The sequence below is a fragment of the Eublepharis macularius genome, chromosome 2 (genome assembly GCF_028583425.1).
Source record: "Eublepharis macularius isolate TG4126 chromosome 2, MPM_Emac_v1.0, whole genome shotgun sequence".
Classification (NCBI taxonomy): Eukaryota; Metazoa; Chordata; class Lepidosauria; order Squamata; family Eublepharidae; genus Eublepharis; species Eublepharis macularius.
Genome location: NC_072791.1, coordinates 184,473,998 through 184,496,007, shown reverse-complemented (window position 1 = coordinate 184,496,007; position 22,010 = coordinate 184,473,998). Strand labels below are relative to the sequence as shown.

The following is a 22,010-nucleotide window of genomic DNA, read 5'->3' as shown; positions in this document are numbered from 1 at the left end:
TAACTAAAATGAACAATTTCGTGCCGACAGACTGAAAAATAATAATAGTATAGGCAAATGGGGTAAAACAACAACAACAACAACAACAACAACAACAACAACATTCGAATTATATATCACCCTTCAGGACAACTTAATGCCCATTCAGAGCGGTTTACAAAGTATGTCATTATTATCCCCACAACAAAACACCCTGTGAGGTGGGTGGGGCTGAGAGAGCTCCAGAGAACTGTGACTAGCCCAAGGTCACCCAGCTGGCTTCGAGTGGAGGAGTGGGGAATCAAACCTGGCTCTCCAGATTAGAGCCCTGCCACTCTTTAACCACACCACCAAACTGGCTCTCATAAAATACATTGTAGGTCTACATAACATGAAGAATGATAAGTCAGGTTCCACTGAAACAAAACAGATGCAAGTGGCAGTTCAGCAATTCTTCCTCCTGTCAGTTTTTTTTTTTTTAAATGAAGAGTAGCCACAGGAGGTTGGAATTAGAAGCAGAGTACTGCAAGAGAAGGCTGCTTCCTTGTCCATTTGTTGTCTGCTCCCAATTTCTGTCTCCCATGGCTGCTTTTCCTTAAAAAGAAAAGTCAAAAGGAAGAATCATAGAACTGCCCATGATGTAAGTTTTGCCCGTTAATCTCCAGTAAATTAACTGACATTCCCACCCACCCCCCATCAGAACACTATGAAGCTCATTGGAACAGAGACAGATTTTATCTCCCCCTGCTCATTCTCATCAGTAAAGAGCAGGTAATAAAAGCATCTGATGAAGATTGCTGTGGCTCTCGAAACCTTATGCTACAATAAAGTTGGTTTGTCTTAAAGGTGCTACTGGACTCTTTGCTATATATTGCTACTGCAGACTAACATGGCTAACCCCTCTGGTAATAAAAGCGAGGCTTTTATGACACATTACTTAATACTGAATATTAATTTCCCAATCACAATGAGTCTTAAGATGCTACATAAAACTTTGCTTTGCTACATAAAACTTTGCTACGTAAAACTTTGAACAGCTGACAATAAGTCAGCTGTTCAAAGCAAAAAGGCCATTGGGCAACTACATGCTTCTTCCAGCAAACCTACAATGCAATCCTATGCAGAGTTACTCCAGTCTAAACCCACTGATGTCAGAAGACTTAGACTAGAGTAACTCTGCATAGGATTGCACAGTTAAGCAGCTCTTTGGATCCTGGCTTCTGATTAATAAGAACACAGTCAAGAATTAGAATCTTCTCTCAAATGCTGCACTTGTGACCTACGGAAAGCTTGTTTTCCCAGGACATAACAATGGCTATTACAATGGAATGACAGGTACTCTTTTTTATTCAGACAAATTATCCTATATCTATATCACCCAAGCACTCCATCATCCTGTCTATATCATCTAAGCACTCCATCTACCATTGAGACTGAAGGGGCTGCTTGCTGACAATAGCTTCTGTATTAATTTAAATAGAGATATCCAATCGGCAAAGCATACATGCATACCCTGTTAAATGCAATGAGAATGCAGACATCTGCAGGAGTTCCAGATGCAGAATACGTAAGAAATTCTAGATTGAGGCAATGGGTGTCATGGACCAATCCACCAAGCAAACACATATAAATTTAAGCCTACGTACATTCTCAATGGTATTCCCTATCACGATGTATGGATGTGAAAGTTGGACAGTGAAGAAAGCTGACAGGAAGAAAACTGATTCATTTGAAATGTGGTGCTGAAGGAGAGTTCTGTGGATACCATGGACAGCCAAAAAGACAAATAATTGGGTACTAGATCAAATCAACCCTGAATTCTCCCTAGAAGCCAAAATGACAAAACTGAGGCTATCGTACTTTGGTCACATTATGAGAAGACAAGCTTCTCTGGAAAAGTCAATGATGCTAGGAAAAGTAGAAAGCAGTAGGAAAAAAGACCTAAAATGAGATGGCTTGATTCAATAAAAGAAGTGACGTCCTCCATTTTGTAAGATCTGAGCAAGTCTGTTAATGACAGGACATTTTGGAGATCTTTCATTCATAGGGTCGCCACAGGTCGGAAGCAACTTGATGGGACATACACACATTCTCAAAGGTTTCAATCAGAAATAACCAGCTAAAATCCAACTTCTTCTTAACTGCCTTTTAAAAGAAAGGCAGCTCAGTTCGAACACCATCATCCAGAAATGAAACACTGTTCTTTTAACCCCTCATGTTATTCAACTTACTGTTTTTACATCATTGGTACCAATGATTCCTCCGATCTCTCCCAGGTCCTTCAGCAGTAAATTCAAGATCTCGGTAGCTCTCTTTTTCTGGTGGTTACTGAGCTCTTGCAATTGACCCAACTCCCTCTGTGTAGACGTCAATGCAGACTGCAAAGCAATTTAAGCACAGCGTTACAAGATTACTCATTGATCCAAATCACACTGAAAAGCAACAAGAGAGCCGCTTTGTACTGTGCGGAAAGTTGGATAAACCAGTGTGGTACTGACATTTCCTGTACTAAGTATGCAAAGTGCAAAATGCTTGCTGCCCAATCCCTGAACATATAATCACAAGTCGGGGGGGGGGGGACGCAGTAATTCAGCTTCCCAAATTATATACATACTAACATATTAACCTCTTGCCACTAAATTAATTTTTCCCTGTGAAAAAAGAGTTGCCAACAATTACTCTGATATACCTGTGCAGCATCAGCCTAGTACACGGGTATGGGGTGTGGCCATGGTCTATCAGGCTCAGTGGCATTCACAGGATGCTGGGATAGCCAGAGCCCCAATTTGGAGTGTATGCTGGTATACAACCTACCTTGCTGCCCAAGAGTCTTCTTGTTTGAGCTGACAGAGACAATCTCAAATTTGGTGTTGAGGACACCAAGGTTCGTTATCCTGGGGGGACTTCCATGTTCATCCTGACACTGCGCTAACAAGAGCAGCTTAGGACCTCATGGCTGTCATGATAACCATTCTGGTACTTATGTATACAGCAGATCCCACACTTGATTTGGTTTTCTCTGGGGATAAGGTACATGTTTGGTAACGAGAGAATTTTCCACTCTACCTTTGTCATGGGCTGACCATTATCTGGTAAGATTTAGACTCATGGACACTCAAAACTTCCACAAGACTGAGGGGACAGTTAGGATGGTCCACTCCAGGAGGTTGATGGATCTGGGGAAGTTCTAATGACTCTTGGGGATTTTCTGGTCAGCAAGGTTGGTGCTCCTGCTGCAACCTGGTAGAATATGGACCTGTGTTGACCTGGAAAATTTGGAGATGAACCAAGTTGTGGACACAATGCCCGAGTGCCCTCTCTCCTTCCATGGAGTCTGGAATGCCCCTTGGTTTACTGAGTAGCTTCAGATGGTAAAACAGTCGGGCTAGAGAGTGAGTAGAGTCAGAAAAAAAACTCAAAGAGAATGCGACCAAATACACACAAGAGCACATTATAGTGCCTACTCCATGGCACTGATGGCAGGGAAGCAAGCTCACTTTTATGCCAACACAGCATCTGCACAACGCTGTCAGGTGGAACTATTCTGGGTTGTGAAAGGACTCTTATCTCAAGCCTCAGAGGATGTTGACCTCGAAAGCATACAAGCTTGCTGTGATTCCTTTTCAATGCATTTTGCAAATAAAACTGCCTGCAGCCACCAAAACTCAGATGCCACAGCCAGACAGGTTCAATCTCAGGATGTTATTGGAGCGCAATTTGATCTTAGTTATATGGATGACTTTCGGTTTGTGAAGCCTGATGAACTGGACAAGGTACTTTGAAGTGTGCATGCTATCGTGCTCAGCCTTGATCCTCAACCCACATGCTGGGCTGCGTTGGTCGACTGGATCCAGGATGTAATAAATGCTTCTCTGTAGGAGGGTGTAGTGCCGACCATTTTGAAAGATGCAGCTGTGAGACCCCTCCTGAAGAACCCAAATGACTTACTATTAGCCCAGTGGTTTATATCCCATTCATAGGCAAGGTGTTCGAGCAGATGGTTGCTACACTCCTTCAGGGGATCTTGGAGAAGACAGATTATCTAGACTCATTTCAATCTGGATTCAGGCCTGGCTCTGGGACGGAAATGGCCTTGGTGGATTTAGGCAATTTTATCTGCAAAAGGAATCCCAGCAGGCTTGTCCCAGGTCAATGGACTGATGGAAAGGACAGGAGGAATGTGTCCCTGTTGATTCTCCTGGACCTCTCAGCAGCTTTCAATACCATCAAAACTAGTTCCCTTCTGGAGAGGCTGGCTGGACTGGGAGTAAGGAGCACTGTGCTTTGGTGGTTCTGCTTTTACTTGACCAACCAACTCCTGAAGGTGGTGCTAGGGGATTGCTGCTCCACCCCATGACACTTATGGAATCTCTGCAGGATCCCATATTGTCCCCCATGCTATTCAACATCTACATGAAATCATTGGAGTAAGGTGCCACCAATATACAGATGGCACCCAGCTCTATTTCTCCTTAACAGCTATGCCAGGTGGGTCTGTGGGAATCCTGAATAGGTGCTTGGAAAAGATAATGGAATGGATGAGGGCCAGTAAACTGAAGCTCAACCGAGACAAGAATGAGGTACTGTTGGCCAATGGAAAAGCTGCTTGGAGATTGTGGAGCCAACCTGTACTGGAGAGAGTTGCACTTCCCTGAAGGAGCAGGTTCATAGCTTGGGTGTGCTACTAGACACAACCCTATGGTTGGAGGCTCTGGTCTCCTCAGTGGCATGTAGCAACTTTTATCTGTTCCGCCTGGTTCACCATCTACAGCTGGTCCTCCTATTACTTCCAAGTTGGATTACTGTAATATTCTTTATGTGGGGCTGCCTTTGAAAATGATTTGGAAACTTCAACTGGTTCAAAATGTGGCAGCTGGGCTACTGTCAGGGGTTGGTTATGGGGATCATATTGCCTCTGCACTGAAAGATCTGCGCTTCTTAGCGCACCTTTGGAAAGCCCTCCCCCGCCTTGAGGCTCATCTGGTGCCTGCTTTACTTTCTCTAGGTGCCAGGTTCATTTTTTTTACCCAGGCTTTTAATTAAGGGTTTCACTTTATTAGCTTTTTAACGGTCTTCTTTGGTTTTATGGGTAGTTTTTATGCTGCTCATATCTAATGGTTTCTTTTTTAATGGATTTTTTCATGTAAGCTGTCTTGAGCAGGACTCTGAAACAGCGGCATGGAAATATTCTAAATAAAGAAATAAATATCAATCTGATGTTAATTTCACAGCACAACCAAGTAAGAGCTAGAATTCTTTTTGCCAAGCCATAACCAGAGCTCTCTTACAACAACTTACTTATTCAGATCGGTATACCCTGATCTCCTCCAAATGGTTTACATCATTCTCCCCATCTTCATTTTATCTTTACGACAACTACCATGTGAAGTAGAGTAGGTTAATCTGTGAAAGAGCAACTTGCCCAAGGTCACCCAGTGAGCTTTTCCAGCACAGCAAAGATTCAAACATGGTTCAACCAGATCCTAGTCCAACTACACTGCGCAGTCTCTCTGATTAAAAGTAAATGTGGGCTCAAGATTTGTATTTTATTAGGCCTGTGCAAGAACCCCTAGCTCTTTGTGCACAGCTGAAAACTAGAAACTTGGGTCCTCTTCATATTTTACATTTTTTTTCTGCAGTCCTCCTGTTCAGCTGCCAGCCCCATAGCTGCACACAGTTTTGTGCAATAATGTGGGTGTTCAAAAGACATTTTTTCTCTGATACAGAATGTGTAAGAAGTATAACATAATAGGGTATTCTCTATAACAGATTGCCAATTTAGCAAAGTCCATGAGGATACCATACCAGAAGTTATTCCAGCAATGAAATACTTTACTTGCACAACAGCACTAGCAACACAAAATCAAAAATTTGCACACAGTGCTCAGATATGAAATTTGCCATATGTATATTACTAAAAATAACCTGAAGAAGGTGGGGGAAATAAGGTGCCTGCTTTAATCTTCGCTAAGTACAGATGGTAACTATTTCACTACAAAGGCTGCCAAAAACAAAATCCTGCAAGAATTCTATGAATCAAAATTAAGAGGAGTCTTTTTAAATACCACAACTTGCAAGGAAATTGGAACAACTGATTGTACTGTAGCAATACAGTACAATCTCCGTCATTAGAGTGCATCTGCAGTGAGCAGCTGCATGCAGATAATCTCACATTCACAACAGAACCATGAAAACAGGCATTTAAAATTGCACACACACACCCGATGCTTACCAACCTTTTAATGCTATCCACTAACTATCAGCTTTCTCTCAGTTAGTTTTTGCTGAAGGAATAATAAATTGTAGCAAAACCCACCCTTCTTCCCTCTTCCTTTTCCCTTGCAATCTTGTTCCTGCCAATGCTCTTCCAATTACATTTTCATAAACTGTTCCCCTGTGCCTGGTAAGCAGGGGAATGTAATTTATGTAATGTGGCCTTCTAATATCTATCACGACAGAACCCATTTCAATGAAAAGATATGTAAAAACTGATGTTCCATTTCAGAGCTATGACTGCAGGGTATATTTCAATTGAAATGCTAACTTCTAATATTGCAGTCCTGGAAATAATTTTGCAACTTTACTGTACTGGGCTGGTTGCATATTAGCTTAGTAAAGAGATAGCCTCTTATGTTATATTTTGATGACAGTAAAAGTCTACAGATAGGAGTAAATCAGAAACAAATCTGCCTATCTACTCTGATCATAAGCCCCATCTGCACTGGGAACATAACTGCATCCCAGAAGTCAAGCTGAAAAGCATGCTTGGTCAGTGTGGTGCTGTTCTTTTTAGTCTGCACCGTGTCAAAATGTGTTGGAATTGATGAGTGCTGACACTTTTGTCACTGATGCTGTCATCAGCAATGTCACAGCGCAAGCCCTTTCTTTCTTTTCTTTTCGCTGGAATGCTGGATCAATCTATTTCCTGGATTTCTCCTTCTCAACCTCTTGGTGCATGGATCCTACACTGGATTAAAAAAAAAAAAATTTAACGAGTGGAAAAGAAAATGGAGAAGAAGGGGGGGAGGAATGGAAAGGAGGGGGAGGGAGTGGCTGGATAGACAACAGTGGCCAATCACAATGAACTGGGCTTGCAGAGGATGGGAAGGGGACAGAAGAGGGTGGAAGGCTAAAAGACGGGATTCAAGAGTGTGCACAGGGAATCGGCAGACTGGAAAATGGATTTTTTTTAAAAAAGTCAGAGTATAAGTGCTCCCAAGAAAGCTGCAGAAAAGCCACATAGTAGCCGGATTGACTACTCATGGCAGCAAATTGGGTGCAGATGGTTATGGAAAAAACACTGCAGTATAAGAACTGAACCAGTGAAATTGGCCCATGCAGAAGGAGTTAGAGACAGAAGAATATAATCTCCAAGCAACTAGCCTCATCACTAATAATGTACCCAAAATATAAATGTACCATTCAGGAAATGATATTCGCAGCTATTGAAGCTATTAGCAAGCTAAAACAGAAACGCATTACAAATTCCTCTATATAAAATCTTTCAGACTTCCTCAACATGTTTACAATTTCAGTTTTATACTGTGTAGCATTCCATTTCAGTATCAGCAGCTTGCAATTCAGAGTATCTTCAAGACAGACATGCAACTGAACATCTGTATATGAAAGTATCTGTTCATGCACAAACACTCGCTTTTTAAGGAATAGGACAGACGCCTGTTTTCCTTTAATCCAAGTATGGAAAGCATAAGATCCTTTGCAGTTGTGGTTCCAAGACTTTGGAAAAAGCTCTCTACCGATACACCAGTGATTCCCTCATTTGTTAGGAAATGCTGGCCTTTTACAAGAATAATTTTAAACATACAAAAATGCTGTGAAACGAGTTTCTACAGGAATGTAAAATTGCCACTGCTGTGATTGCAATTTTTACATGCAGCCCAAGGCTGACTTGTAATCTCTGTACTACTGTTTTTTATCATTATTTTTTGGATTGTGAACCACTTCAAATAAATTGGATGAAACAAAAATATCTAATACAATGAGTCTCCTGCAAAACTACTAGTAATGACTGAAAGCTTTATTAGGAATTAACACCACCAATTTCAAGTTTTCAGTCCTTTTAGATATGACATAAATTATTGCCCCTTTCTAGACAGAGAATAAAGTTTTAAGCAGCTAGGACATGAGTATTGGGTATGAATTGATCATTTGCAGCACTGGATGGATGGGAAATTATTGTCAGGTGCTAGAAAAGTGACACAGCAGTGTAAGAAAGGCAGAGATTATGTGCAACATTATGGAATGGAAGTTAACACTGAAACCATTTATGTGGACCCCAAAAACATCGGTACTTTGTAAATCAGCATGCATTAATCACCAGGCATTTCCTAGCATGATGCAGTAACAATCCCAGAAACATGGACTTATGGATTCTTTAAATAAGCTGCTAAGGCTGAAAGTCTATCACAATTGCCTGGGAGCAGCCTCAATTGAACTTAGTGGGATGTGATTTTGAGCAAAGATGGATCAAGCAGTAATGGTAATAGTTTAACAGTTAATTTAAGAGTCTTATGGAACATCTAATGGGCCTTTAGAATAGGGAGAGCCAATGCTCGATTGATGCGATTGCTCCTAAGCATTCTCTTCCTTGTTCTATAGCTCACTTGGCCTCTGGCTCACAGTGGAACTAAAGCTGCCATAGTGCAAGGGAAGACAATTAGAGTGATGGTGGAGGAAAAACTGTGTTCAGTCAGACTTGGCCCAAGTTACATTGCACCTGAAAGCTTACTCTGTGGGTGATATCACAAGAGAAAAATACTTCTCTGCTACCCTCCCATCAACACAGAGCCACCCTGTCTGGGGCAGTATGAGGCCTTTTACAAACTGGCCAACAGAAGCAAATAGCAGACCTCTCTACAGCTCACTGTAACTAGTTTGCTATACAATTTGTGAATAAAGCTGCATGCATCCCATTCAGTGTGGACTATGGATTAACAATAGTTACAATGACTGTCCCTGGGAATTATAGCACAGAAACTGCCTTGGTTGCCATGATCTATGCTGGTAAACCAACAGGTGGAGTGTATCCCGGTTGGTCCCTCTGGAAACTCATGGCAGCCTTCAATCCCACTAGCCCTCATATCCGTCTGGTCCACGCGGCTAGAATGGGAAATGGTTTAATTCCATCCTGCAGGCAAGTACTAGAAATTGTGAAAGACTCTCTACATCAACTACACCAAGACTTCTAATCAACTCAGGGTGTCCTTCTCTGGAAAACAGACTTGGCAGAGGTTTGGCTGCTACGAACCCAGAGAAGGGCTTCTGCTTTTGCCTCCCAAATGTGATCCTACCTCAGGAGCTGAAAAAAGTGGCATTCCTGAGTAGGTCTGAAAACCTGCCTTTTCCAGCAGATCTTTGAATTGGATCAATGAGGAATGGCGGAGTGGGTGGAAAACTGTTAGCACTGCAGAAAAATGATTTTAATGCAATTTCATTGTATTTTACTGGTTATGTCATAAACTACCTTGGGGACTTACAGACCTTGGAAGATGGTCTATAAATAAACTAGCTAGATAATAAATAATTTTGCATATATGCATGTGTGCACACACAAAGAAATATGCAGGAAGATGGAAGGTTGTTCCTACTGTTTTCTGTGCAAGTTCATCAGCCAGCTGTTCATTAGCTCTCAACTTGTCCTCCACTTCTTGTGACTTCTGGTCATAATTAACAGCTAATTCCTCTAGTGCCTGAAGAACTTCTTTCACTTCCTCTTTTGCAGCCTCATTTTCAATCTGAAGCCGAGTCAGTTCCTCCTGGATCTTCTCATAATCTCTCCGAGTGGAGGCCAAGAGCTATAGAGAGATGGAGAGGTTAAGATTTTATAACACCCAAGGTTAAAAGGAGGGTCTAGAAGAAACAACTGACTGAAATCAAAATGATATCAGGAGCCTATGAAGATACCACCAAATACAATATCGGAGGCAGGTACAGCATCTGAAGAGGCCTCCAGTAAAACACTCCAATGAGACCAAAAGTGATAATGCTTAGAACCATGAAACCAGCATCTTTTGGCAGCCAGTGTAAGGAATCTTAATATACAAAACCATGACAACTTGAATTCAAGGCTCAGAAAGGAATTCTAGTACACTGTATGCTGCTTGTGATGGAGGGACACACATTGTGAGTGAGGGAGCAGCATTGGAAAGATACAGCACATTTATCCTGAATTACATGTAAAACTGTATGTATTTTATATATCAGATAAAATATCAACACTACTTCCAACGAAAGAGCCATCTGATGAAGAAAACCATTAAGGCTACAAGTATTTTTGATGGCTCATTATCAACATGAAGGCAATAAAAAGACAGAATCTTTGTACAGTGGCTAAAGATTTAAGTGCTTCATTCATCACAAACTTCTCACTTGTTGTTAATGCTATCTGCATTATAAGAATGCTTTGTTTAAAATGTAAGGTCCTGTGCATTGCACTGCAAAGTTGACCTCCACCTGAATGTAAACAAAGGCCATGCTTCATTGTTTTCCCTCCTGGAACTATCTGCAGTCTTCAGTACAGTAGACCACACCATCCGGTTGAGGCATTTGGAGGCAGAATTAGGTATCAGGGAATGTACCTCACGGAATGTGGTTTCTCATGGAATGGACTCAAAAGGTTGCTATTGGAGACTAGCTATCTTCAGTGCGGGAATTATCTTACAGGTTCCACAAGGTGCAATCTTATCCCTCATGTTATTCAACCTCTACATTAAGCCTTTAGGAAAAATCATTCATAACTATGGATTTGCATGCCATCGATATGCAAATGATACCCAGTTCTATACCTCATTATCCAATGCAATTGATGATGCAGTAGAGGTACCAAGTCACTGCTTGACAGCTGCTGATAAATGGCCAGAAGCAAAGAACGTGAAAGTGAACACAGACAAGATGGAAGCGATACTTGTTGGCAGGGCTTTTTTTCAGCAGGAACGCGGTGGAACGGAGTTCCGGAACCTCTTGAAAATGGTCACATGGCCGGTGGCCCCGACCCCTGATCTCCAGACAGAAGTGAGTTTAGATTGCCCTCCACGCCACTGGCCACTGGTGCGGAGGGCAATCTAAACTCTCCTCTGTCTGGAGATCAGGGGGCAGGGCCACCAGCCATGTGACCATTTTCACCGAGATTTAAACTTTAAAAAACTCCCCCCTTGTTCCAGCTGACCCAAAGTGATGTCATTGTACGGTTCTGAGTTCCATCACTTGAGTTCTACCACCTCTTTTCCCAGAAAAAAGCCCTGCTTGTTGGAAAAGCAGAGATCTTGAAGGACATTGTGCTTCCAGCCTTTGATGGGATTCATTTTATCCTGGCAGACTCAAGTAAGAGCCTACAGTTTATTCTGGACCCAGCTCCTGGAGAAGCAAGTAAGCGCAGCTGGGGAAAAAAATCTCCTCCTAGCTCAGACTCACCTGAAAGATGCCCCCCTACCTCAACACAGCTGATCCAGCCACCTGGTTCATGCCACAGCAATATCAAGACTAGACTACTATAATGCACTCTACATAGGTCTCCCTTCAAAGTCAACTCAGTGACACCAACTGGTGCAGAAAGCTGCAGCTCATTTACTTTCAGGCACTACATGGAGCATGCACATCACTCCCATTGGCTACCCATGAGTTACCAGTTTCCATTCAAGGTCATGACTATCACACTCAAAACCCTTCATGGCCTTGGCCCCTCATATTGGTGCAACTGCCTTACTCCATCTGTTCCACCACGGCAGCTTCACTCCTCTGCAGATACCACTCTCAACAGCTGCTCATACATGTGCGTTCTCTGTGGTAGCTCCCACCTTATGGAATGGCCTGCCTGAGGCGGTCAGGAAAGCTCCCACTCTCCTAGCTTTCCCCAAAATATACCAAACTGAATTATTCTATAGGATTTCCTATCCAAATTGCAGGGCTGTGTCATAAGAAATAGCTCAGAGAGATGCCTTGGTAGGGACAGGGACTATAGACTATGCTATTGATGTATTGTCTGCTGATGTAGATGTGCTCCTACTGGGTAATGTCCACATTGATAAAGATATCATGTTAATTAGTTACACTTTGTTTCAAAAAGGTTTCTTCTCTTGTTTTCAGCTTTATGCTTGTTTTAAAAAATTTTGCTACCATATCTGTTCGTTGAATGTTCTGTTGATCATATTGTATTTTGCTCAGGGAATGGCCTAGCTGTTGATTTACATTGAATTCACTCACACTGTTTAATCTACCTTGGGTCGCAGTGAGAACGGCAGGTTATAAATACAAATATAAAAATAAAAATAAATAAAAATAAGAATAAATATAATAATAATAAATTTTAAAATAAAAATTCCAAAATACATGTGTTTGTTAAAAGGAAAGAATCTGCAATGACTTGATATTAACACAATTGACTAAAATACAAGCAACAACTATGTATCCATTATGTTCTTATATATATATATATATATATATATATATATATATATATATATATATATATATATATATATATATATATATATATATATATATATATATATATATATATATATATATATATATATATACACACACAGAAATTTAGCCTAGGTCCTTCATAACTTCAAGTATGGGGAAGAATTCAGATTCAACATATAGTCTATACAGTCCCAGCAAGCATTTTTGTGACAAAAGTTAATCAGTGGGAAGGATATTAGAACAGCATGTTCCCTCTTTGCAACAGTTATGTTAGCAATAAATCTACTGGTTTAATCAGCCAGAAATAAGTGTTCTGGCTAATTAAGGAAAACCCTAGTTAAGGCAGACACCCCACTGTCCAAGTACCAGTGAGCTAATCACAAACAGTTGTAGAGACTGGGTGAATTGTTTTCTGCATTACAAAAGATGGTAAACTGGAATAAGCCTTGTTAAGATTTCGAGAGCAGATGCTTTGTATGCAAAACGTCCCAGATTCAATCCCTAGCATCTCGAGTTAAAAAAATCCAGGTAGCAAGTATATAGAAACATACGGAGCTGGAAGAGCCCCTACGATCATCTAGTGCCATTCCTTATACAATGCAGGAAATTCACAGCTATCTTCCCCCTCACCTCCTTCAATGACCCCCTACTCTATGCCCAGAGAAAGGGAGAAACCCTCCAGGACCTCCAGCCAATCTGGCCTGGAGGAAAATTCCTTCCTGACCCCAAAGTGGTATTCAGCATTACCCTAGCCACGTAAGAAAGGGCCATGACAGCCTAGTACTGACTCATCCCTTCATGCCCTCTCTCTCCCGATCTGCATACTTTCATATTGAGTCATAGAATCGTCATTGCTGTCAGGTGGCCATCTAGCCTCTTCTTAAAGCATTAAGAAATACATTCCTCTGCCCTGAGACCTTGGAGAGCTGCCACTAGCCAGAGAAACAAAATGGAGCTACATGGATTAATGGCATAGGGCAACTTCATATGTCCCTCAAGGGACCAGATTTGGCCAAAGGGCCTCCTACTCCTGATCTTTATTCAAAAGGAAGTAGCACGGCTTGATAACTGCATTCATACTGACAGTGCGTATTTGGAGGTTTTTTGTATTTTTATAACTGTAGTACCTCGCCCTGCACCCGCTTGCGGGAAAGGCGGGTTAGAAATGCGATGATGATGATGATGATGATGATGATGGTGATGATGATGAGGGAAGGTGCACCAAGGCAGAATGGAACACTTTGGGGAGGGCAATTTGTTTCGCCAACTAAACTGGGATTACTACAAAGACATATCATTAGCTTTAAAAGAAAAGGGAGGTGAGGCAAGGAACTCCTGCTTCACAAAGCGTAACAAACTATCTTTGGTTACTTTTTTACCTCATCTTGATCCAACATCTGTTGCTTTAGTTTCTCAGCCAACTGACTCTGTTGGTTAATTTCATCATCCTGCAAGGGATAAAATACTATTTATTTATAGTTTTTTCTACTGTTTTTATACAGTGACATGGTAATAGATAAAATATCTCTCATATAATTCAAAATACTTCAGAATATTAACATGCAGAGCATGTTGCTTTATTATAGATAAAATATCTCACAAATCCAAACCACAAAATCAATCATATTTGGTTCATAATGTTATTAATACAAGATCAACAGCATCATGGAAAATGACTCCATAGAAGGGAAAATACATTTCAAAGAATAAAATTATAACTGGATTCACCCTGCTTTCATTAATCAAACCGGATTATGCTGGCAGTAAACAGTGCTCAAAACTTTAAAAAAAACTAAGAGAAAACTTCAATCTATCTTCTTTCTTTCAACCCCTCCCCAACCCAACATTTATTTTAAGTATCAACAATCTAGATTACAACTGTATTATAAATTTCCCCTTACTTTCCGCAAGTGCTGTAAAATGTGTGGCTTGTTTATTTCAGAGATCACAAATGGTTTCATTGCCCTTACTTGTGTGTTTTGGAAAAAACTGTGCTTTATTTGATTTATTGAAAATATCTCTATCCCACCTCCAAAGCAACTCTGTACTGGGCATCTGTCCCTCCTAGATGGAATAGAATGAATTTTTGAACACACGCTATATATATTGGATTTCTTTTTTAAATTTTTTTTTATCATTTCAGGACCTCATACATTGATCATAGATAAATTTAACAACACTCAACAGCAGACAAAGACTCCCTTGTTTGTGAAAGGAACCTTTGCTACACAGGTAGTTTCACTGAGGTGGCAGGTTCCACTTGAAAAAAAATGACTACATGTAGAAAACTAGCATATCAGGGACAAGGCTAGGCCAGAACCTTTGCCCACGAAATTTCATTTTCTGCATGCAGGGATTAAATCTGGCATGGTATAGAGTAGGACCTCAGAAGAATGCCGCAGCTGGTTCTATGGCTCACAAACATGCTGGAATTCTCTACAAGTAATTTCAGGTTGTGTAATTAACTTTAATTTCTTATGGCAAGGCTAATTTTAAGCAATCCTTTCAGAATATATTGTAATCATCAGGAAAAAAAAGAGAACGTGAAAACAAAAAGCTTACATTAGTTAAGCCACTAGTTTCTTTTTTTTACCCTTGAAATAAGTGATGGTTTCATTCTCCATAAAAACGCACTTGATGGGGCAAACACATTAATCATTTGGGACTGGGGGGAAACAAAATGCCAGTAAATATTTTTGAACATTGAACAGGAATATTTGTACTTTTGAGACATGTGATAACTTTGCTGATAACAGAAACACTGTTTGTAGAAGTAACGTTTCCAGTGAAGAATAAATATTTAGTAATTAATTTTCAACCTTATCATCCAGCTGTCTGTAGAGACTAGTAATCTCCTCCTCATATTTTCGTTTCTCTTCGACGGAGATACTGGCAACAACAGGCACAATATTATCGATGATGGGGGTGTTGTCGCATGGCTCTAAGTTCTTCTGGTCCTTAGCACTGATCTGCTCATCCTCAGGCACAGCTTCTCCTGCAGACAGATTATTTCTCAAAATGATCAGTGATAAACAAGAAGTTCCAAGAGCAGGACTAACTCTTCCTTGGTGCTTTAAAGCAGTTGGTCTATGCGCTAAATCCAGCAGAAGATTTCTGGATGCGCTACAGCCTCTTTTCAAGTGCATTTTAGCAAAAGAGAGGAACCTACTAATCAACAATAAACAAGGAAGGTGCAAGCACAAAATGCCTCATGCCTACTTTTGTGCTTGCACCTTCCTTGTTTATTCTTTTCAAGTACAAGCAACCTAAAAAGACCATACTGGCAGCTTGCACTGAATTAAACTTATTCTGTCCCAAATTGCATCTCCACTTGTGCAATTAATCCCACTTCCATTAGTAATTACTGACAACAGACCATTTGTACTAGTTCGGAAGAAAAAAGCAAACAGACCCCCAGGAAAGAAAGTTAACTCCATTTTCCTTGCTTGCTTGAGGTGGAAGTGCTAAAAGGTTTCTACAGCATATACAAAAGATTTTAGGGTTTTTTTTATAAAGGTAGCAACAATTTATTCCAAATAAGCCAAAGATGTCTATTTGGATATGAAAAAGCAAGGATGGTATTGGTACAGATCTAAATAGGACATTTAAAAGGACTCAAAGTCCAGATACAGAAAAAAGAAATAAAATCACGAACAGCTAGCAAGATGCAGCATTCTGTACCAATCTAAAAATATGTTATACTGGTGGTGCTCACTGGGACCAATCTTCCTTCCTCCTTTGTCATAACAGGGCAGGAGTAGACCAAATTAAACTGAACTAAACTGGACAAAGCCCAATAGCAGAGTCTTCTTCTCAAAGTATTTGAAATCTGGAACTCCCCACTGGTTTAATTCCCTGTGTGAAACCAGGACTCATCGAGAGGTATAAGAGTTATAGAAGAAGGGATTTCGAGAGGTATAGGAGGTAAAGGAGAGGTATAAAAGAAAGGATCTCAATCAGTAGAATGCAAGTGTCGCACCTTTCCTCTCCAGAGATATCACACACCACTATTAAAAGGCCCTATCCTATCTCACCTCCCTGCCCCCCGACTCAGTAGGGGCACATGGAACACGGTCTCCATAGATGACTTCAACAACTGGAACTGTAAAGACAATATGGGAGCAAATGGTCCTTGAGATACCTTAGTCCCCTACCAGTAAAGGCTTTAATGCTCAAAACCAGCACCTTGAAATACGATTAAAGGCAATAAAAATTTTGAATACAGGAATAACATGCTCACTGTGTGGTGTGCCTAGCCACAACATTGGGGGTGTGTGTGTGTGTGGAGAGCCTATGGAGAGCCTATGAATTAATGACCTCCAAAATGTTCTACCATTGACAAGTTTGCTCAGGTCTTGCAAGCTAAAGCCTGTGGCTTCCTTTATTGAATCAATCCATCTCATGTTCTGTCTTCCTCTTTTTCCATTGTCTTCAATTTTTCTTAGCATTATTGCCTTTTTCAGTGAGTCTTGTCTTCTCATGATGTGACCAAGGAACAATAGCCTTATTGTAATCATTTCACTTCAAGGAAGAAATCAGTCCTGATATGATCTAGAACCCACTTATTTGTTTTTTTGGCTGTCCACCATGGTATCCCCATAACATTCTTCTCCACATTTCAAATTAATCCATTTTCTTCCTGTCCACTTTCTTCATTGTCCAACTATTGCAGACAAACATAGTAATGGGGAATACCACAGTATGAATTATCCTGATCTTGGTCCCCAGCAACACCTTCTTACACTTAAAAGTTAAAGATCTTTTCTAGTTCCTTCATAGCTGTACTTCCAAGTTCCTCCTTCTGGTTTCTCGGCTGCAGTCTTCCTTTGGGTTGATGATTGAGACAAGAAATAGGAGATCTTTAACAATTTCAATTTCTTCATTGTCAGACTTAAAGCTGAGCCATTCCTCAATAATCATCGCTTTTGTTATCTTGATGTTCAGTTGTAATCCTGCTTTGGCACTTTCTCCTTTAACCTTCATCAGTAGTCATTTCAACACTATTTTCTGCCAGTAATGTGGTATCACAACCAAAGAGGAAGCTCTCCCAGTCAGACTGACCAAAAACAAATAGTGGAAACCCACAGCTGGGAGTGGATACTATAACACAATTCTCAAAGTTGTTTTTTTATAATTAAATAAGTGCAAAGTGCTACGTGCTCAGTGCATATAAATACAGTATAAATACATTTACAATCAATATCTAAAAGACACACAAAATATCCACAATCCAATAAATATAATATTACAGCCAACTAAGTCCATAGATTGTAATATGAAACTAACATCCCACAGAGAGTTTGCAGTTCATTCTTTCTCTCCTCCTCTCTAAAGGTGCAATGAAGTCCATAGATTGTAATATGAAACTGGCATCCAACAGAGAGTTTGCAGTTGATTCTTTCTTTCTCTCAAGGTGCAACAGCAAAAATGGATCCCAAAGGGAACAAAAATGTCTACAGGTAAGTGTCCTGGATGGTCATCAATCTTACATATTCTTATTATTTTTTCTTTTTTTCTTTTTCGTGCAGGTGGAACCAGAATCACAGGAAACAAGCTCCACAATCCCAACATGGGCTGGCTAATGTGTCTTGTTTCATTGGACCAACTTCATCAGGGGATATACATAAAGTCCACCCTGTGTCCACTGACACACATGGAGTCTCTTGTGTGTCAGCATTTGGCACAACCTGTCCTATTTTGACCTGATCAGATAACTTATTTCCGTGTTGATCTTTCAACATCTCTAGCTGTAGTTTGTACTTCCCTTTGATTTCTTGGCTCTTGTGGGAAAGATCTCTTTTTGTTGTTCTCTTTTACTTCTTTGCACTGGTTATTATAATAGTTCTCTTTGTCTCTATGTGCAAGTCGCTGAAAATTGCATTTAGAATTCTGATTCTATTTTTGTCACTTTTTACCTTTTGCTTTTCATTTCTCATTTTGGACCATATGTACTTTCCAAGAGGACTAAGGGCAGCCCCAGATAGAGCACTTTATTCTAACTTTAATGAAACCAGAACATAGATAACTGTACATGGATAACTGGTACATGGATAACATGGATAACCAGAACATGGATAACTGGTCAGAGTAGTTCAAAAGTGGAATCAGCTGCCTAGGGAGGTGGTGAGCTCCCCCTCACTGGCAGTTTTCAAGAAGAGGCTGAATGAATACTTGTCAGAGATGCTTTAGGCTGATCCTGCACTGGGCAGGGGGTTGGACTAGATGGTCTGTATGGCCCCTTCCAACTCTATGATTCTATGATACCTAGTTAGTATAAATATGATATGATCTGCTTTGCAGTGCCAGAATTACACACGTTCTAGAATAGGCCACATATGAGAAAAAGAGTTCTAGTCAATGAAAGCTTTTGCTGGAACAAAAATCTGTTAAGTCTTTAAGATGTCACCAGATTTCTGTTTGTATAAACAGGTTTTTATGTCACAGGACTTCTCTTGTGACATAAAAATAGAAGCTGGATCTCGCTTCTAAAAGTTGTGCAACAACACTATTTTTGTGGTGACTATCCTGCTATGATTTCACATGGTATTATGTTACCTTTTGAAGCCTACAAGGAAATGCACAATTAAGCAACTATATTAAAATACTGAAGATGAAATAGAAATTATAAGGTAATTATTTCATATCCAGCAATGTCCATGTTATTTTCTGAAACAATACTGTCCTTCCAAGATGGAAAGGATATTGGGGGGGACGGTATTTAGCAAACAGAATTCATCACACAAAACTCACCAACTGCAAAATTCCAGCTCTACACCATACCTGTCAACAAGTAAATGGTCACCATGGAAATTACATGGTATTAATAGAGAAACATTCTCACCACTGCAATGACCTGAATTTCTAGAAGCGACAATTTCTAGATAGCTTACTATAAGAAGCCCGACAGCTATGAAGAGCTCAGGAAGAAGGAAAAGGCAATTAGAAAAGGCAGTTTTACATTTTTTAGATACACAAATAAATAGCCACTATAGTAAGCATACTCAATGTATGACAATTGGTATCAAGAAAAAAGACTTGGCAAGCTATTTCTACCTTTTAAACTGGGTATTAAAAGTCTAGTACTAAATCACAGATACACATTACAACGAGCCATTAAGTGTGTGCCAGTAATGAATGCAATTAGCTTCTAGATTCTTAACTGCCTGAAGAGAAATAGAAAAATTATTAATGGTAACTTTTAAGTAACCTGCAATAATGTATTTCAAAATTTATTTTCAGAGGGTTAAATCCATGCTTCTATGAATAGAACAAGTCCCTGGGAAGCCATTTTTACCACCTTTCCTCCAGCAACTCCTGTACCCAATTAAAAATCATTGCTTAAGACTGGGGAATGCAAGCTCCACGTTAATTATACCGAAGCATTATTGATCAATGATATCAAATAAATACACTTAAGAAACAATGTCAAAACTGGTACAATCAAATAAAAAATCATTCAATAGATACAATATGTAGTTACTTTGGATTTTACTGTATATTGTTAACTCAAACTAAATCAGTTTGTAGAACGTATTTTAAGTTTGTATTACAAAACTATTGCAATTTATTCGAGCATGTACATGAACATATTGTTTAATAAAGTTGCATGTTAATTTTTTAAAAAGACTGGGGAACCATCCCAAAACACAGCACGGGGGGGGGGGGGGGGGTGCAGCAAGAAAGTGATACTGTTCCAAATCTTACCACCACCACCACCCCATGCAAGCTTTGGCTTTGTTCATAGAACTTGTTCCTCTAGTGCAAGCTTGAAGGAGGGAGGGTTGGTTCTTCTTTTTAGCAGATTCCCCCTTTTTGTTGCTGCCATCAAAGTCACATAACATCTTTTTAGAAGACCCTAAGCAATGATTTTAGGGCACCAAGGGTGGAGAAGGAAAGAGGTTCAACTGCTTAATCCAATCCAAAACACACACTCACACATATTCATCCCAGAATATAAAACCCACCCCGCCACATACTTCCATTTCATACTAAAATGAAGTTATAAGCAAGAGTCCAGAAGAGGAAAAATCTTGCAGTTACCATAAGCTTACCGAAATCTGACACAAACAAACACCACCTACGGAATTATCTTGTTTTCCTCTTATCCAGCGTACAAGGGTAATTATCCTCTTCATGTTACACACAACAGAATACCTGCTGTTCTCCACATAATAAAAGCTTCATCTAAAAAGTGTGGATTGGAAAGAAGATGGGCAGCAGCCTCTAACAGCAGCATTAGTTAATTATCTAATCTCAGCTAAACTCTTCCATAAGAAACATTTCACTAATTTGCAGTCCCCAGAAAAACCAAAAATGGTTGAAATGTTTTTATTTTTAAGTGAAGTGAAACGTTGAAACGTTGTTTTAAGTGAAACATTTTTGTTTTAAAGATGCAAACAATATTTCTGATATCAGAGGAGAATGTCACCAGGATACAAAATAAATAAATACAGGACTGGTTCATACATAGCTCTGGGCAATGACGTGAGCTTTCTGGAGAAACTATTCTGATTCAAATTTAAATGTCTCTGAAGCCCTCTTTGGAGTCAAAGCAGAAGAACCGTTCTGCCCTGAATAGTTCTCCCACGTCAATGTTACAAGCTAAAGGCATCTCCTGGTGAAACCAGGATGGACATCTCTTGAGTACAGCAAGGTTGGTATAAGTCTTGCCTCTGAATCTGATGCCTTGGCATCGGGATTGCTCTTGGCAGCTCTCCAAAGAGGAGACTGATGGTGACCAAAGTTGCGTGTGGAGCCTTAATGACTTCAACCTCACATGGTTCCACTGCAATATCAGTCGCCTTGCCAGAGGAGTCCTTCCATTTGGAGGAGTGACAGGACATAGATTTGGCTTTCTTCTGAGCGCTGGCAGATTGTAAGCATTTGAATTGGATCTGAGTGGCTCAGAGAGCCCGAGGCAGGATGATGTTGTCTGCTCCAAGGCTGTTCCAACAGGCTCTGATTCCCCGAAGTCGAATAGAGTTGTCAGTCTCAAGATGCTGATGTTGATTCTGAAAGCCTCGGGGTCCTTGATGTTGATGCAGATGGTGACATCCAATCGCTCAGCTAGCTCTGCAAGAGCAGAGGAATCAGCAGGTTTTGTGGAGGGGCTGGTCAATGCCGATAAGTCCCATTCCCACAACGAGAACAGAGGAGTGTGCTGCAGAAGAACATCTTAGACGGGTAGCAAAAAGGAACTAAGAAATGGGGGCACCACCTCTCCCAGAGCATGGGTTGTTTCAGCGGGAAATGGCCACACCTGCACTCTGTTGGGGAGAGGCACATCTCCAATCACGTACGCAGTCCCATGTGGTACTGCACAGAAGACAACAATGAACCAATCTTTCTTTCTTTCCAATGCATTCACCCAACTATCTTTTACTAGCACAAGAACTACTGAAACTAAAAAATGTATCTCTTTCAAAGAGTTGTAGTTGTGTGCACATGATACAAAACAGTTAGGGTAAAGAACCACCACTCTGGTAAAGACACTACATAGAAAAAACACTATCTTAGTTCGGGGTTTTGGTAAATTGTGTAGTATAAGCAATGTGAGAGGCCTAATGAAAAAGTACAAAGATGCTTAT

General features: G+C 40.3%; 1 protein-coding gene across 3 annotated transcripts in view; it reads right to left on the bottom strand.

Moving 5' to 3' along the window:
- KIF5C (kinesin family member 5C) overlaps positions 1 to 22,010 on the bottom strand; it is a 126,022-nt gene that overhangs the window by 16,938 nt on the left and 87,074 nt on the right. For 2 of the 3 annotated variants that reach the window (XM_054971828.1, XM_054971829.1), the window contains 4 exons: positions 15,243 to 15,418; positions 13,803 to 13,871; positions 9,588 to 9,794; positions 2,207 to 2,357 (listed from right to left, as the gene is read on the bottom strand). In XM_054971828.1, the coding sequence (XP_054827803.1) occupies positions 2,207 to 2,357; positions 9,588 to 9,794; positions 13,803 to 13,871; positions 15,243 to 15,418 (603 nt within the window). The remainder of the gene's footprint in view (positions 1 to 2,206; positions 2,358 to 9,587; positions 9,795 to 13,802; positions 13,872 to 15,242; positions 15,419 to 22,010) is intronic. The other variant, XM_054971827.1, reaches the window with a different exon arrangement.